The following is a 17074-nucleotide window of genomic DNA, read 5'->3' on the forward strand; positions in this document are numbered from 1 at the left end:
ATTGAAATAATAAAATCTGTAATAAAAGGCTATTCTTGAATGCTTTATCTGTGTGAAATCCTTAAAGAGCTGATGTGTTTTCTTCTAATCCAAAACAGCAAATCCACGCTAAGGATTTGCTGTTTTGTTTATGTTTGATCCAGGATGTGCTGACCAACAAACTCTTCCTTTATTAAAAATGATGGAAAGAAGAAAAGCAAAGACACCATTTGTCCCCTCTTTAATAAGAAAAAAGAAACATGAATCAGTGTGATCACACTTAAACCGAAAGAAAAGGAAACACAAACAATATATTATATCAGCACACTTTCAAAGTTGGAAAAGCAACATATTTTAAATAAAGGACATTTGGCATTGAAACTAAAACATGTTCCACAGAGGACATCGCGTGACCTGAAACTTCTGCATCCTCTGCTGCTTATCATCCTTCAAAAGATCATCCATACATTGATCTCTTCACATCAGCAGTCATTTGAAGAAAAGGCACTTTTCAGACATGGGGGCGGTCTTTTGACCCACTTTTACATGGTTACTACTTAGCTGATCCGTTGACAGTTTAAGGAGGACATTCCTACGTATTGTTGTAACACACACACACACACACACTATCAGCCCACCTGGCCATTGAGAGCTCTATAGTGCAAAGTACTGTATATAAATCCTCCAGTAGTGCATCTCTCCTCCCACCACTGTTAGTAACTGACAGAACTCCTCCATGCACCTCACCAGTTAACTGTTATTCGAAATGTTACAGTCTCTGGAAAGGCATGCAGTTAAAATGCTTCACGCAGTAATAAAAGGAACTATTTTCTGGTCATCTGAAACACATCACTTTTTTTTTTTTTTACCACAGTTGCTTTGCATCTTTCCTTCTCACTACAGATTTTTCTCTTTTTTTTGTTACTTTGTTTTACTCTAAACCTCAGCAGGAACACAATGTTTTTTTTCTTCATATTAACCAAAAAGACGACGCGTTTTTTTGAAAGCACAGAGTTCATGAGCTACATGTTTAAATTGACAGATGCCCGATCTGACAAAAACACGACAGATCAGGGCGTGAAAACAAAAAAATGACCAATGTTGTAACACACTCACAAGGAAATGAATTTAAATGTCTCCAGTTGCAGTAACACCTGCCTGAAGCAGTAACCTGAAACTTTCCTCTGGATAAAAAACGAAACCTCACATTGCGGTTGTAACTGGTCGACAGAGCACAATACAAGTTATATTAAAATTTCTCCCTTCATAAATAAATGCAAATATCCTTTCCCCTCCTCATTACCTCTATTTACATTTTATACAAGGCTATTTTTGCCACACACAATTCTCAGGATTGGACTTTAACTTACACACAGACAAATTAAATGACTTCACTATCATTTAAGACCTCCTATTGTCCAGCTTCACTTTTCTGTCCTCCGTGTAACCAGTTTGTCTCCTTGTTTGACAGAGATGGTAAAAAGAAAAGGTGTGTTCTTTTGTCCCTCTAAACATGGCAGCCATTTTATTTTGGATGTGAGTTTTGAAGTCCAGAGACGCAGAGAGAATGAAAGAGGAAGATGGCAAAAGCATTGGAGTCCATTTTAACAGATGCAGGGAGACACAGAAGTCTCCATCTTGGCTTTCCTCCATGAGCAGGTTTGTGTGTGTGTGTGGGAGTCGCTAAAAGTCCATATTAGGAGGCATTGAGTACTGAGCGGCTGTACAGAGTTTGGTAGTAAGCGCCCGAGTCCATTGTGGTCGGCCCCGGGCTGTCGTAGATCTGCTTCGCTGCTACAGGAGAGGTCCCAGTGTAGGTGTTGTAGGTCATCAGCTGGTCCTGGTAGGATTTGAGGTCCATCTTTTGCTCGTTGGACATGAGGTTGGTGATGGAGAATGGATGGTTGAAGTTGTAGTGGGGGTCTAAAGACTTGAGGGGGTCGCTCTGTATGTCCATGTGTTGCTGCATGACACTCGGCAGGAGGTGGGAGCTACTAGGTAGAGTCTGGGAGTGGAGGAGTGGGTTGGAGGAAGAGGTGCCAGTGAGGGGCATGGAGGATGGAGAGATGGAAGATGAGGGGGTGGAGGAGGGTGGCAGGGAGACAGGTGGGTTGTGGAGGTGTGAGGAGGACAATGGTGGACATTCCAATGAAACCATCGAGTTTCGGGAATGAGGCTGGTCATCTGAAGATCCCGGGTGGGAGTTATCCGAGTGGGTGGAGTCTGCTCCCTCTGATCCACCTCCAGGGCTGCGATCCTCCACCAAGAGATCGACACTGTGAACTACTTTTCCTGAGCCCATGTCCTGGTTCTTGGCTGCCTTTTTTGCTGACTTGTCCTCAATCTTGAAGCGTTTCTGGCGCCTCAGGTAGCAGCCGTTCTCAAACATGTTGCCGGACTGTGGGTGGAGAGTCCAATAAGAGCCTTTGCCCGGCTTGTCGGGTGAGCGAGCCACCTTCACAAAGCAGTCGTTGAAGGAGAGGGAATGGCGGATGGAGTTCTGCCAGCGCTGCTGGTTCTCACGGTAGTAGGGGAACAAGTTCATGATCCATTGGTAAATCTCATTCAGGGTTAACATCTTGCTGCCACTCTGCTGGATGGCCATGGTGATGAGGGAGATGTAGGAGTATGGTGGCTTGGCATGGGTCATTGGCCGTCGGAAGGGCTTTGGGTTAATCTCCTTTGCCCCTGCTCGGTTCAGAGTTGCAGGAGAGGTGTATCCCAGCTGACTCATGGATGGGCTAATGTCCTGGTAGTGGGACAAAGAACTCAGGGAGCCTGGAGCAGCAGGGCCCAGCTGAGTTAGTGAGCCTGAGGTGAGGGACGGGGCCACTGGGGAGAGGGACATGTGGCCGGGAACGGAGCCCATTGAGGCCAGTGGTGAACTGCTGATGCTGGTGGTGGGCGGGTGATATGACATGTTCATACCAGCAGGCGAGACAGTGGCTGGGTTCAAGTTGATGTAGTTATTGATGGTGCTCATAGAGCTCATGGAGCCCAGACCAGAGTTCATGGTTGTAGGAGATGAGTACATCTGGAGTAAACAGGAGGGACAAAATCTAGTTAGTTGCAATGTGAACACAGAAAAGAAATTAAATAAGACAAATAATTATATAAATTCTGTAACTATCTAATTTTGATTTCGATTTTTAACACTTCTGTTGGAAATAACTGATCTAAATTTCTCGGGCAAAACGTGAAATGTGAAAGGAAACACTCCCAGACTCCCAGTGTTAAAAGTCACTTCTTATCAATGCACAATGAAGCTCTCAGTGTGCTGAGAGGGGACATGGATTTCACACAGCGATGTTAACCTGAAAATGCGTAAAAAGCGCGTCATGGTGCCTCTCGGTCAGACGGCCTCCTCCACTGCTGCCATGGAAAAAACAAGTTCTTCAGTATTTAACCTAAAGTGGAGGAGTGATACTACTTCCAAGTCCTTTTTGTGTGGAATAAAGTTGAATAATTCAGAGCTAAATGTCAAGAATTGTGCTTCTCTGAATCCCGAGTCTTACTGATATTTAATTTTTATGGATGCGAAAATACTAAATCTGCGGGTGATAAAAAACAGTATCTTAGCCCGCTTAGTTTTGGTTAATTATTATCAAACGCTTTCTTCTCGGTAATTTAATCAGGCTGGGTTGAGGTGAGAATTGCTGCTGCTGGAATTAACTCCTAATTTAATTAGGGAGGAAAAAGTCTTGTTTCATTTACACTTGAATCGTTGCAACACTTAAGCGGAGTAGAGACACAAAGGATTAAGGCCTAACAGTGAGACTATGTCCTTTAAAAACATCATATAATTCTCACAGACTATTTATTACGAAATCCGTTAAATTATAACTGTCTCATTGTTGATTTAAAATCAAAGTATTTATTTTGCAGAAGAAGCGAGCCCCTTCCTGACTTGCTTTTTATTTCTTGATTTATTTATGATCTTTGTTTACCATAACTGCTAAAAATATTAGTTACTCACATATTACGATATTATTATTTTCTTAATTTTAGTTTTTTCGGGGTTTTTTTTTTTTGTTTGTTTTTTGTCCAGATTCCCGAGATTTGATTTTCCATTACTAATGCCATACGTGGATGTTTTTATTTTTAAGACAGTGTCATAATATTTCCATGTTAATTCGAGGTTTTCGCCTACTTTTATAAGATTATTTTCGAATGTATCAAAGCAACTACTTTTGATTCGGAGTCCCGCTCCATAAGCGAACATTTTGTCTTCCCTCACGGTCTGTCTCTCTTTCTCCCTTTTTTAAATCCCCCAAAACAAAGGCGGAAACTTTGGCAATATTTATAACAAGAGTAAAGAAAAAACTGGATTTATTTGTAGTTACTGTTGATATTTTCACGTTTTCGCTTGTCATTACCTCGCTGGCCTCGCTGGCTGTGTAGTAAGTATTCCACTCTTCCATCTTCACAGAACTCAACATCCCAAACAAAAGTCTTCAGAAGAGAATATTTTATCTGTGACCGAAGTTTTCAGAATAACAAAAATAAATATAAAGTCCTCCTAAAAGTTGGCACGTATCGGGAAGAAAATCCAAGCAGAAAGGGTTCTCCTTGTCGCACGGAGTCTAAAATGCGTAAAAATGAAAAAGTGATGCGATTCCGCTCCGAAGAACAGGTAGGTCAGCGTTTCTTAGTTGTCAGTAATCCATTGTTTTGCAGCTTTAAATTTGTTAATGCTCAACAGACTTCTGCTTCTTTCTCGTGGCTCGTTTTTTCTTTTGGTCACCGGGCCCTCGGGACGCAGCGCGCGACAGACGGAGATATAACTTGGAAATACAGTAGAGGAACCTGGGCGCCCTTCTCTTATAAGGCTCTGCTCGGCCCCGCCCAGCCCTCACTTTTGAATTGGGCAGGAAGGGCCCGGCAAAAAAGGCAGATGTAGCCCCCTGGCGTGCTGGATATCGGCCCCGCGGCTGTGCTGGCGAAAACCAGCCGAGCAAGCGTACTACTGTTCAAAAGCTGTGCCCATTTTTGGGATGTTTCTCAGTATTTCAGAAGAGTTACGTTTTGTTGGTCATGACGAAAAGTTAAATATCAAACACGTTTCGAAACTGGAGCAATAAAAAAATCTACATAAAAGCGCTTCATTAAAATCCAAAATTATTTTTTCAGTTCTTTTAACAATCAGCGTCTGGTTTCTGCAGTTTTGCTAGCAACGCGATTTTTCTAAAAGAATTCGAAAAATAGAATTCTGGCTTGAATAACAAAATATTTAATCGTGACAACTTTGACCTTCACATATTTTGATAATAGCACGAATCACCTGAGACTTATCAGAAGATTAGAGAACATCAAATTTCTCAATTTTCCACCATCAGCCTCTGTTTTCTTCTGAATCTTCGTCACGAAAACCAAGTAAAACATAAGGAGTAAAAAAGTAAACACAGCTGACTAAGAAGCTTATCCCCGTGCATAAACAGACAGATCTTTATCCAACTGTTGGGTAACGATGGCTCATGTGCGCATTTTACGCATATTGGGGTCGTTTGAATGTGAGAGACCTCCTCGCCATGGGAACTTTGTTGGAGAGCTTCTTTTTTCTCAGAGGAGGCCCGTCGCTACAAAGAAATAAATAATGTAGCCTAGTCCTGGCCTAATGCATGGGCCAGGACTCCTGTATTGTGGAATACACATCAGGCCTCGCTGCAGACGGAGGCCTGTGAATGTCAATGCTTATGCTTAATGGCAAGTCAATGGAGATGTAATTGATGCGCAGGCGGGAGGTCGACGGGATTAAAACTGGGCGATAAGATCCCGTGGAAATCACAGGAAGGAACTGGCCTGTTAGTGCTCAGATGCAACAATATTATGCAGAGTGTAAAGGATTCAGCGGCGTGAACATTTCTTGGAAACATGACGTTTACAGCCATTAAATTTCTCCGTGGCGTCCACATAAAGGCCCCGCTGCCCTCACGAAAACAGAGACGAGAGGGAGGGACTCGGGTCAGTTTATAGTTAATCAGACGCTTTCCATGATATGACCTGTCAAAGACTCACAGATTATCACCTGCTTGCAAAGTGCTGTCACATCCATTAAACGTGGAATGTCGCCTGAATGTCGTAACGATGTAACCAAGCCTGGATGATTTATTTTTCTCCGTGGATAAAATATTTGTAAATCAACTCTGAGGTCACATGAAAAAAAAAGCTTCCGGGTTAAAATGTACTTTAATTTGACGTACTGGTGAATTTAAATGAGAAGTGGACGAAACGACTCTTTATTATAATGGAGCCTTGATTTTATCCCATTTTTACTCACGTTTACAATTTCAACGTCTTCTGTTTTCTTCAGGGGCGGAAACGATCCAAACTGCTTTACCCTAAGGCCTCAAACCTCTCCCCTACAAGGTTTCAGTTATCCGAGTATGAGTCAATAAAACGGGACAGACTAAAGCGCATCTGCTAATCATTTGCCTACTGCCCCGCAAATGTCTCAAATGGAAATTCGAGTTCATAAATATTAATCAAGTTTGCATGTTTTTTTTTTCTGGAGAGGTTTGTGGTGTTTACAACTTCTCTGTCCTGTTAAACTTAAGAATAACAAATATTCTACAAAAACAGACAATCCTGCAAGCACAACCTGTTTAACTGATCATAGTTGATACTTATATATCGACACACCTGCTGCGTAAAAGGGTTCAGTATGTTTTTTTTCCAAGACTTTTTTTTTGCTGCGTCTAATAAACACCTTTAATCGAACTTTTCAAAGCCACCTCTCTCACTCTGCGGGCTGCTTTTCAATCCAATGGATCTTCCACCGGCCATTAACACCTCCATAACTGGTTTAACAATAGCTGTAACGAGCTGACACTAATGGAGAAAACAGCAGATCCGCGCAACTGGAGGACGATGGGGAGGGACATTTATAGGGCCACTGCCCGCCCTTTTCTTCATCACAATCAAAATAGTGAAAATTAATCAGGAGTGCGTAACTTTATTCAGGCTGACAAGTTTATTTACTACTACAGCTACTGACAAAGGGCAGGCACCTGAAGCTGTGGCATCTTTGGTGAAAACAGAAGGTTTTTAGGCAGTAACAGGTCAAAGTGCGACAGTTCTCGATTTTAAAGGATTACCGACTCCACAGGCTGTAGGCCTAATGGACCTGACAAAAGATCATGCTGCCACACAGCGTCTTCTCCGTAAGGCACGCTAAGACCAGGAGCGCCATCATGTGGCCCTTAAAACCGAGTCGCAGCTATGCTTTGTGCAGTTTCTTCTGTTAGGATTATAAAGGAGCACAGATATAATAAGAAATTTCACAGACTCGAACTGCTGTGACATTAAAACACAGAGGTGCTTTATTCTCACTCTTTGATTTTAAAGGTGAATTAGACGTGAAGTTTAGCTGTAACCAAGTCTATAGGCAAGTCTTGCAGGTTAAATGACACATTTTCAGCATTAGAGCTGATAAATACCAACAGATAAAAGGCAAAACACACCATATGATGGACATTAGACACTAGTGAAACCAGTTTTGGCAGTCCCAAACTAAGCTGGCTTGGGAATGCCCCAATGTCCACTCTGGAAAAGCTGTAAGCAGTGGTTGGAAAGCAGAAGATCTGGGCATCACTGCTCAGAGATCTACTCCAGCGTGCTGGGCCCAGATAATTAGAATAAGGATGCATGGTTGCACAAGCAATAAATATATGAAAATTCCTTGACTTGTAGCAATTTCAGACAGCTAGCACTTAAGTCTTTCGATTCTAACAGAAGGATGGTGAGCAGTTCCATTATATGAAGTTTTACCCAGAAATAATTCAATAAACAGGTAAAGATACTCAGTAAAACTTGTAAATAAACAACAAAGAGAAGGACATGTTTCCATCCCATTTATTCCTGGTTTTATGTTGTACAGGAAGCTGCAATAAAACTGACAGATCTACAAAAAAAAGTCACATAAATGAAAAACAACGTAGTGGGAGGATTCAAATAAAACACGAAGGGCCTGTCAACTTTACGAAGGCTTCAGATAAAAGCAAAAGCGGTCAGATGGTGATCGAAGGGAAGCAGATTCAGGTTAATCATTGACAAGACAATAAAAGAAGCCATTGCACTCCTAACTTCCCCTGAGGTTCCCAGACACAAAAACAGATGGTAAACATTTTTAAAAGGCACTTAACAAGGGATTGCATGACGTATCAGTGCATATTATACTATTACATTTCTTCAAAGATGTTTCTCTACAACAGGCCTGATCTGTGGGATCTTTTTGTAAAGCGGACCTATTATGCTTTTTTCCCTCCTGAATTTCTGTCAAATATATACTGAGGTGGATGCATATAAGAAACATGGCTAAAATTTCAAAACACGAGGTTAGTGTATGTACATGTAATCCTGGTCACTTTATAATTCAGGCTCTAAACACTCAGTTTCTGACACTTCTGTTTGCGATAGGCAGCCAATCAGAAGAAAGATGACTTAAAGGGAGAACGGCCATAAAATGGCTCATTTCAGACAGAAAGAATTGGAGGGCTGCATCAAGGCCCAGTCTGAGAAAAAATGTGAATTATTTTGAACTATGAATCATGCAAAGCAACTCTAGCAAAGTAAAACATAAAAATACTGAACTAGAAATTAGCATAATAGGTCCCCTTTAAAATATATAAGTGCTATGTAAGGATCTGCTGCAGACTATAGATTGTACATATCCTATAAGTACAGTAGAACACATTGGCCTGTTAACTGTAACGGCCTAATGAAGAGAACCAGCTGGTTGAAAAATAATGAAATATATGTCTTCCATAAAACATTTACAATTATAAACATCATTTTGGGCATAAAATTACCTTTGGTTTGTCTGTGCTTCTGTACTGTCAAGTACTCGCTGCACATAAAGAGAATCCACCAAAAAACAAACTCATTTTGATATATTATCATTACAATGTCTGGTTGTTCAATTTAGGAACATGAAATCCCTGCGCACTTTAATATATTTATGAAATTCATTTTGAAATATGGCAAATGGGAAATAATATACAATGTTCAATAGTATGACTGGAAACCAGACCACACAGATTTATTAAACATCTCTTGATCAGAAACAAAGATTTCTGCTTTTCAGTGGATTCTCACTTAAAAAAAAAAGTTTAAGAAATGATGCGCAATTTTTTTTAATACCATATGTCAAACTCTTGCATGTACTATGTCTAAGGATTGCACGTGTGTACTATTACAGTTCTTTACAGTATATAACATTTAACATTCTAGTATAAAATATAATCATAGGCCTGTCAATAGATTTTTTTTATATACATTCGGGGTAAAATGTAGGCTGGGCTGGATCTTGTATGAAAGCAACATTTAAATACAGTCAAACACTGAGTTTCTGCTGCTGGTTGACGCGCTGACAGGTTAACTGGTTGTGTCTACACAGCAAAATATTCTCCTTTCTCTGAGTTAAAGTCAGCTTCAATTTAAGCTGACAAAAAACCCCAAAACAAAAACAACAAATGCACAAGCGCACAGAAATGTCTCTACTGGCATTCTGTCCACATCTAACGCAGGTTTGTTTAGATGTTTTACTGGAGATTTAAAAGAAAAAAGAAAGAAAGAAAAATCTGTGCATCAGGACACAGACTCAGTCATGAAGCAATTAAAAAAAAAAAATCTGCTGAAGGTACATTACATCATCACTGTCAGTGTCATGTCAGTTATAAGCTGTAAATTTAACTTGTAGAAGCAGAAAATATTTCATTTGATGAAGCATTGGTAAATAATATGGCATTTTTTCCCAAGACAATTAACTCAACTTTTCAACAATAAAAAGAACAGCTGTGGCTGCTGTTTAGATATACTTTGACATACATGTAAATATATATATATATGTGTATATGTAGTATATATATTTGTGCTTTTTCCTGCACAAAGCTGAGTGTATGCTGACAACACTGGGAAGCGGCTATTGTCTAAGAGTTTGAGAACTCTAATCACTCATCTATCAGGTCTCCTAACAAATCATCACTGACACAAATTAAACTGATGTCAATTGCTTTGACTAAAGTATTTGTCTTTATCTCCAAGGTGCCAATCAGTACCACGTATTGTAGCTAAACCGTAACTAATTTATGCTCAAAGTGTCCTTTGGCATGTTTGCTGTGACACACTGGGTTATTGTATAAATGAGCCATCAATCGCTTGCAACGCATCATTTGTCAAGGAGCAGGGTTCACTAACCTTAACCAAGTAGTCTTTAGTGCCTAAACCTAACCAGTGAGTGGATCTGAGAGCATAAACCGAGGTAAAAAAAACCAAAAACAAAGAATAAAACACACAGCTATGAATGGGGTACAAATCAGGGTCTCTTGGCAGTCAAGCCAGTAAAATGTGCCATCATCACCTCTACATCCTCACTAGGCCTTTGCACTCCTGTTAAAAGTTGCTGTTACGCCTCAGCAGCCAATGTAGCGCAGCTATAGTGCCAAAGCACCAACACTAAAGGATATCTTGTGCTTAATGGGAAGATCCAGGAAGCACCTGACAAAGCTGCATTGTATGTGTTCAGATAGGAATGCTATAATCTATATCCATCTGCTAACGTGAAAGCGATGCTTGTTTCAAGTAACAGAACTAATTACCAACTCTTAAGCAGTAGCCGCTGTCCAGCTTGTGAGTCTTCCTGAATATGTGATTCCACCATCGCATGATTAGGGATATGTATACGCTGTATGTCTGGTTGTGGTGGTGATATTCCATTAGTATCTCTGCTGTTTTCTGGACTGAAAATTTAAAATGGCATTAAACTGTTTTACAGCATTGCTGCAAGTGAGCGCGCAATGCACAGAATGCATTGGGAAATTTAATTTCACAAGCTCACTATACAGTGGCAAAAATCAGCAGTTGCTCAGAGAAAAAACAAGTGATGTGTGCAGGCAGTCTTTGCTGCCATCATCAGATCTCTGATTAGGCCTAATAGTTTTGAATTCATTGCAATGTGACAAGCAGTTTAACTTGCTTAGTGGATGTTTTGAGATTTGTAGGTTGTTGCATTGCTTCTCTTCTGGGACTCTTAGCTGTTCGGGGGAGACGTCTGTTCTGATCTGGGATACGATTCTGGGACAGAAAACAAACACATGAAAATATAGTTAATATCAGCTGCAAGCATATCGATCATACCATGGTTGGGATTATGGATATTACTGTTAAATCACTTGTAGAATACAACAGGAGAGCATCTCTTGTTGTATTTTAACCCCATTTTGTGTCCCACTTTATATCAATAACAAAAACACCAAACATCAGTGCTTTTTATAAATTTTCTTCACAAAGGTCAGATGCCTGTAGACCTGCCTGTTGCTGTGCTGGGTCCATGCTGCCACTGAAACCACCATCACGTCTCTCTCTCTTTCTTGACAGTGACATCTCCACTCCCACTCCCTGCTCCGGCTGCTCCTGCTGCTGTTCCACTTCCAGGCCCTGATGAAGCTGCAGCTCCAGGACCAGTACTGGCTCCAGATGTAGGAGCTGATGCAGGAGCTGAAGCAGACCCTGCTCCGCTCGATCCTGAACTGGCAGCACCATTTCCCAAAATGGTGGTTATCTCCCCCTGCATGAAGGCCCATGGGGGACTGTTGGGAGAGGTATCCAATGGACAGCGCTCTCCGCTGGGGCAGTACACTTCCCCATCACCATGCCTACTCTGGATATACCCTCTTGTGCACGGGAAGCAGAACCTATATTTGGCGGAGGAAGAGTATTACAGTGGACATAATTATTTTGGACGCTAACAACTGCAGGATATATATTTATAACCAGTTTAACAAATACGTGCTTTTGTATGCAAGACATATTTAAATACCTAACCTGGCTAAAAGCTAAAAACAAACAATGTTATAGGATATTTATATAACAATAAATAAATGACAAACATACAAACCTGTGGCCTGGCACTGATGGACATTGAACAAAGTGGGTGTCTTCCAGTCTCTCATGACACAAGGTGCAGGACAGACTGTTTCCAGCCGAATGGCTGTTATTGGCAGATGCAGATGACAGCTCAGAGGCACCACTGTGGGGTAACGCGGCAGCGGCGGTAGCTGCCTCCGCTGAGGTGCTGGATCCTAGGGGCTCTCCTCCTGACCTTGCAGTTAGGGGGCGTGACTGCCTGGCTGGAGATGATGCAGGTTTAGGACTAGTCTGGCTTACACCTCCAGCCATGGAGAACGATGAAGAAGCCAAGCTTGTACTCTTGCTGGTACTGCTGCCAGCCACAACTGTGTGGGTCTGCGTCTTGGGCTGGTTCTGGGAGGAACTCAGCTCTCGCTCCAGCTCTGGCGCGATAAAAGGGGTGATCCCCATGCTTATTCCCAGCTGTCTGCGGCTCATCTCTGCCAGCACAGGGGCAGGGAAAATCATAGGGCTGCTCATAGGGGCTGTCCGGGCCGTCAGACCCGCAGGCATCCCTGCAAGTATCCCAGGGGGAATACCGGGAATACCTGCAATACTCTGAGTCACTAGATTAGGAGGGATGGCTGCGCTAATCATGGATCTCCGGCTGCCACTGGGGCTCTGACGGTTAACTTCTTGAGGCGGCTGCCCGTCACGATGCAGCCCGTTTGGCGGTACACGAATAGTTGAAGCGGTAATTTCTCCTCTTCCTCCCCTCTCGAAACGGTCCCCGTGCGGCCTGCCTCCGTCTGCCGCCACCTCTCCCCGGGCTGATGTGCCGTGTTTATTGGGAGAGGGACCAGGTGACCTCACGTTACCGTCCTGCATGCCGTGAGTTCGCTTCAACTGGCGGGCGCTTGCGATCAGGAATTCAATCTGGTTGGCTCCCTCGTAGTTCACGCATCCACGGCAGACCACCTCGCTGAAGTCCCACACCACGGTCCATGGCATCTTTGGCAGGTCGCACAGGTAGCACCACTGGCGCCTGGAGGAGGAAGGGGACGACATGGCTGGCCGAGCTAACCTGAGCGTGTTCAGCGAACCTCCTAACGTGCTAGCACAGGTTAGCTGCGTTAACCTACTTAGCGTGGACAGGTGCACGCCCTCTTTGCTACTGACTTCGTCCCCTAACGGACCTCACACAGCTTTAAAATAATATTACGCATTCTACATATATGAAATTAGCTCAAATACTTTGGTTGTTTGCAACTAATTTTGATATATTTGTTGTGTTTACCGACTTCGGCCTACTCTTCCCCGCTGTCAACGGCTTCCCAGACTGGCTCTGGAACGTTACGTAACCACGTGAGGTGAATTGTGGGTATTTGAGTTTGCTTACTCGCCGAAGTCAATAGAGGGCCTCGTCGTGGAACTACAGTGAGAACTGGCACGGAAGTGAAATACTTAAAGGTCACGGTTCAGTTTTTGTCAACACGTGTGCCTCCCACACAAGCCATGCGATTGGAGACAGAAACTTTTAATTTCAGAAATTTGATCGTATTTTAAAATAAAAAAATGCCGAAAGACATATCCTCATCGAGCGAAGATGAAGCGGACACCACTGGTGTGGAATCGGCGCCCAAACCGACAGAATCCGGTAAGTTAACACGCAGACGTTGCACGAAGTTGGTGTAATAATGGAGGTGATATGCTAGTAGTTACTTACGTTAGAGCAGATTCATTAAGGCTTAGAAGTAGCCAGAGGACGGCAAACGGTATAGCAGGCTAGCGGTAACGATTGTGTTTACATTAAATATGTGGTTTAGATAAAGCAACAGAAGAAAGTTAATATCCACACTAAAACGTGTTCCAGTTTCTGTGCTTCTGACTCGATGGTTTTGTTTTTTAATCCACAGATAAGACTACAAGGTACCAGTGTCCTCCTGACTTTGTCTCTTTCTGCCATGAGCCTTGCAGCAGCACTCTCGCACAAAACCTCAAGAAGAACAAGAATGAGTTATGGCTCATTAAAGCTCCTGCCAGCTTTGATCCCAAATGGTGGGTACAGTCTGCCTTTACCTTTATCCCACACAGCAAACATTTTTTTTCTAACATAATAACAATTTTTTAGCCTTTTTTCTTTTTTGCAATGGTTCATTCATTCATTTCATTCATTCATTTATTTGTTCATTTCCAGGCATTGATTTGTTTTTGTTTTTTTGTCCTTCCTCTCCACGCAATCATATAAACAGTTTAAACCACAAACAAGTTTTAGATGCAAATGCCACAGTAATAATACTTTCATAAAGAAGCCAAAAGCTGAAGATCTCTCTGATATCATCAGTAAACATTCACACAGACATCAGCCCTCGCATATCTCCGGTTACTGAAGCGAAATCTCCCAGATATCCTCTGAGGTTTTGGTTAAATTGAAACGATGGAGTCACTGCTCACCCCATCTCATTCTGGAATTCAGTTTAAGATTACAAATCTTATTTGTTTACAGCTCCCAGGTCTCTCTGAACCATTGGCAAACTTCTCTTATATGTCTGAATATCATGTCTTAAACAAAAAGTGTCAGAACCTTTAAAGATGCTCCTCTACGGTTGTAGAATCAGTTACCACTTGACATAAAAAAGAGCGATTAGTGTGTCTGCTTATTGTTGAACGCCTCTTAATTCTGTATCATATGTGTTCACTTTTTGTTTTGTTTGTTTTTTTACCGTAATAATTTGCCTGTGTGTGTGTAGTTGTAGATACTGTGTGCAGCACTTTGGTCAGTGAATGCTGAGATTAAATCTACTTAGGTAATTTCCAAAAGGAGTACACCTCTAGTCTCATTTTTGTTGCCGTGTTGCACAGTTTCCACAGTGGAACTTTGAGTTAACTGCATTTAACAGCAACAACCTCTCCGTGGCATTTGTTAAAAACTAGTCATGCAGTCGTCAGGTCATTGAAATGACTGTAAAATCTGTTAGTATCTTTTTAAAATCTACAAATGGTAACTGACCCATTATGACAAGTATCGCTAAGGTGAGTAAAGGTGTTGGTTGCTGGTAATGAATTCAACATCCCATTGTGAGAATTATGTTGCTTTTGTACTAAAATTACATTAAATATCAAGTAACAAAGTAACAGCATGAGGGTGTAAGCAGAAACAGTATGTTTAAACTTTTAAGTGATGCATACTTACCTTTTCTCATTCCATCCAGCTTCAGTGGCATCAAGGTGCCCCTCTCTGGTCTCCAGACCCTGAAGGTTCCTACTGCTGCTCAAGCTGGAGCCAAGACTGGGAGCAGGCAGCAGATCTATAGCATCCTGGCATCCAACCACAGTACCTCAGAACTCCGCCTGCTCACCAGTGACAAGAAGCCGTCAAATGGCATGGTTGTTGGTCCTGCTTTTTCAGGCTTGCTTAATGTGTGCGAGACCTACGGAGACAGCAGCAACAATCAGGCCCCTCAGGTCATCCCCGCTGCTCCAGCCCCCTCCATACCGCCTGGACTCAAACAGCGATTCCAGCCTTTTGGCAGCAAGACCCCCACTCTTACCTGCGTGGCAGAGAATGAGTTGGATGGAGTTGCCTTTGGGCCCTCTTCCACAACTCTCCGACCTCTGGTAGTCAAGCGATTCATAGAAGAAGCAGGTCAAGAAGAAGAAGATGAGGAAGAGGAAGGGAGGAAAAAGAAGAAAAAGAAGGAAAAACGGATAAAAAAAGAGCGACTAGAGGAAGTGGTGAATGTGAAAGAGGAACCTGTAGATGAATTTCGGGAAGAAGTAATGATGGAGCTCCCCTTCCAGGAGGGTGATTATTCTGTGGAGAAGAGGAAGAAGAAGAAGAAAAAGAAGGACAGAGAGCGAGAGGAGGTGGAGGAGGGACTGGAGCCCAGTGTCAAAGTCAAGGTGGAAGAGGTGCCTGTGAAATGTGAACCCATGGACACATTCTTTGGTGAAGAAGTGGAGGTCTCAGGAAAGAAGAAGAAGAAGAAAAAGAAACTCAGAAGTGATGGTGACTAGTCTGGTGTCATTTTGGAGTTTTTTAGTTTTGTTTGTTTCCTTTTGACCATGTGAGCACGTCAGAGACAGTTTACTGCTTAATTACTTCGCTATTGTTGTTGCCAAGACGTTGGCATGGTGTTGCTCAACAAAAGGGCACGTTGTGAATACAATGAGTAGTGAGGTGAATTATAAAGACGATTCACTCTAGCATCTTTAAGACAAATGTTCATTTCAGTTTGACCAGATGGAGACAGATTCACACACAATGTGTGCAGCTGGAGGCATCAGCGACTACAAAACTGATAAGAGTGCACATGATAATGGTGTCAGGAACCACAACAGATTTGAGCAATGCCACAGCATCTCATTAGATTTAGCATTTGTTTTAGTGTTTTTGTAAACAGTGTGAGTCCAGTACTGGAGACCTTTTTTGTTTCATGAAAACAAATGTCATGAAGTCCAAAAGCGATTAAAGGAAATTAAAAATGAGAAAAACTTGTTTTGTTTTGTTTTTGTCCTGCTGTTGGCAAACGCAAGTTACCAGCAACATTCTCCTCTTGTGCCTTTTCAGAGCAGTGACTTCATCTACAAGGAATGAAAGTTGAATTTGTGTGTGAACTCCACACTGTGGATTTGAAATTGTGCAACAGTTTGACTGTACCCAGTTTACAGAGGTGTAGTTTTGTAATGATGTTCGTGATGTCAGGCAAAAAAATCCAAACCATCTGTTCTGTGAAATATGATTTTTATGAATGATCTTCCAGTTTTTTCAGATGGCCCAAAGACTAACATGAAATAAAATGGTTTAGTTTAATAAGCCTTGTGTTCTTTTTTTTCTTCAAATTGGCAGATTTTTTATTCTCATGTAATAATATGGTTATAGAAAATGTGATTTCTCGACACATGAACTGCGGTTATTCAGGTAAATTTTCGTGCTCATAAGAAGTTGCGACAGGGAGAGGGCGCCACAGTCCAGCTAGTTGTCTGCGTGGAACGGCTGCCTGCAGCCTTTGAACAACCCCTGAGCTTCTAACCTACATGCTACTATTTCTTTTAACTAATTTAACACAGATCTGCTGTAGCCGTCTGAATGCACAAAGAGGCGATTCATAATTTTTGACATTTTCTGATGGCAGCGACTCTTCAGAGCTCTCTGACACTCAGGTGAAAAACCTCAGTCCATGCTCTGCATCCTCCCCTCCTCCTCCCTCTCCTCTGCCTGCTCTGCACCGGAGTATGGTCCTGTTTCTTA

At 42.1% G+C, this 17074-nt stretch overlaps 3 protein-coding genes across 3 annotated transcripts; 1 reads left to right on the forward strand and 2 right to left on the reverse strand.

The window, feature by feature from the left end:
- Positions 1-205: 205 nt before the first annotated feature.
- On the reverse strand, positions 206-4785 carry foxa3 (forkhead box A3). Its single transcript, XM_080889802.1, has 2 exons — positions 4356-4785; positions 206-3013 (listed from the first exon to the last, which is right to left on the reverse strand). Exons 1-2 carry the CDS (start codon positions 4416-4418, stop codon positions 1676-1678), a joined length of 1401 nt encoding a protein of 466 aa, XP_080745928.1. The 5' UTR covers positions 4419-4785; the 3' UTR covers positions 206-1675.
- A 2891-nt stretch (positions 4786-7676) lies between these two features.
- Positions 7677-12891, reverse strand: irf2bp1 (interferon regulatory factor 2 binding protein 1; the record flags this gene model as incomplete). The annotated part of the gene is made up of 3 exons (XM_080888436.1): positions 7677-11049; positions 11287-11669; positions 11873-12891. The coding sequence occupies 2 exons, from the start codon at positions 12889-12891 to the stop codon at positions 11327-11329; spliced, it is 1362 nt and encodes a 453-aa protein (XP_080744562.1). The 3' UTR covers positions 7677-11049; positions 11287-11326.
- A 365-nt stretch (positions 12892-13256) lies between these two features.
- Positions 13257-16639, forward strand: polr1g (RNA polymerase I subunit G). The gene is made up of 3 exons (XM_080888437.1): positions 13257-13480; positions 13740-13881; positions 15036-16639. The coding sequence occupies exons 1-3, from the start codon at positions 13399-13401 to the stop codon at positions 15838-15840; spliced, it is 1029 nt and encodes a 342-aa protein (XP_080744563.1). The 5' UTR covers positions 13257-13398; the 3' UTR covers positions 15841-16639.
- Positions 16640-17074: the final 435 nt, after the last annotated feature.

The sequence above is a fragment of the Rhamphochromis sp. 'chilingali' genome (genome assembly GCF_963969265.1).
Source record: "Rhamphochromis sp. 'chilingali' genome assembly, chromosome: 8".
NCBI classification, from domain to species: domain Eukaryota; kingdom Metazoa; phylum Chordata; class Actinopteri; order Cichliformes; family Cichlidae; genus Rhamphochromis; species Rhamphochromis sp. 'chilingali'.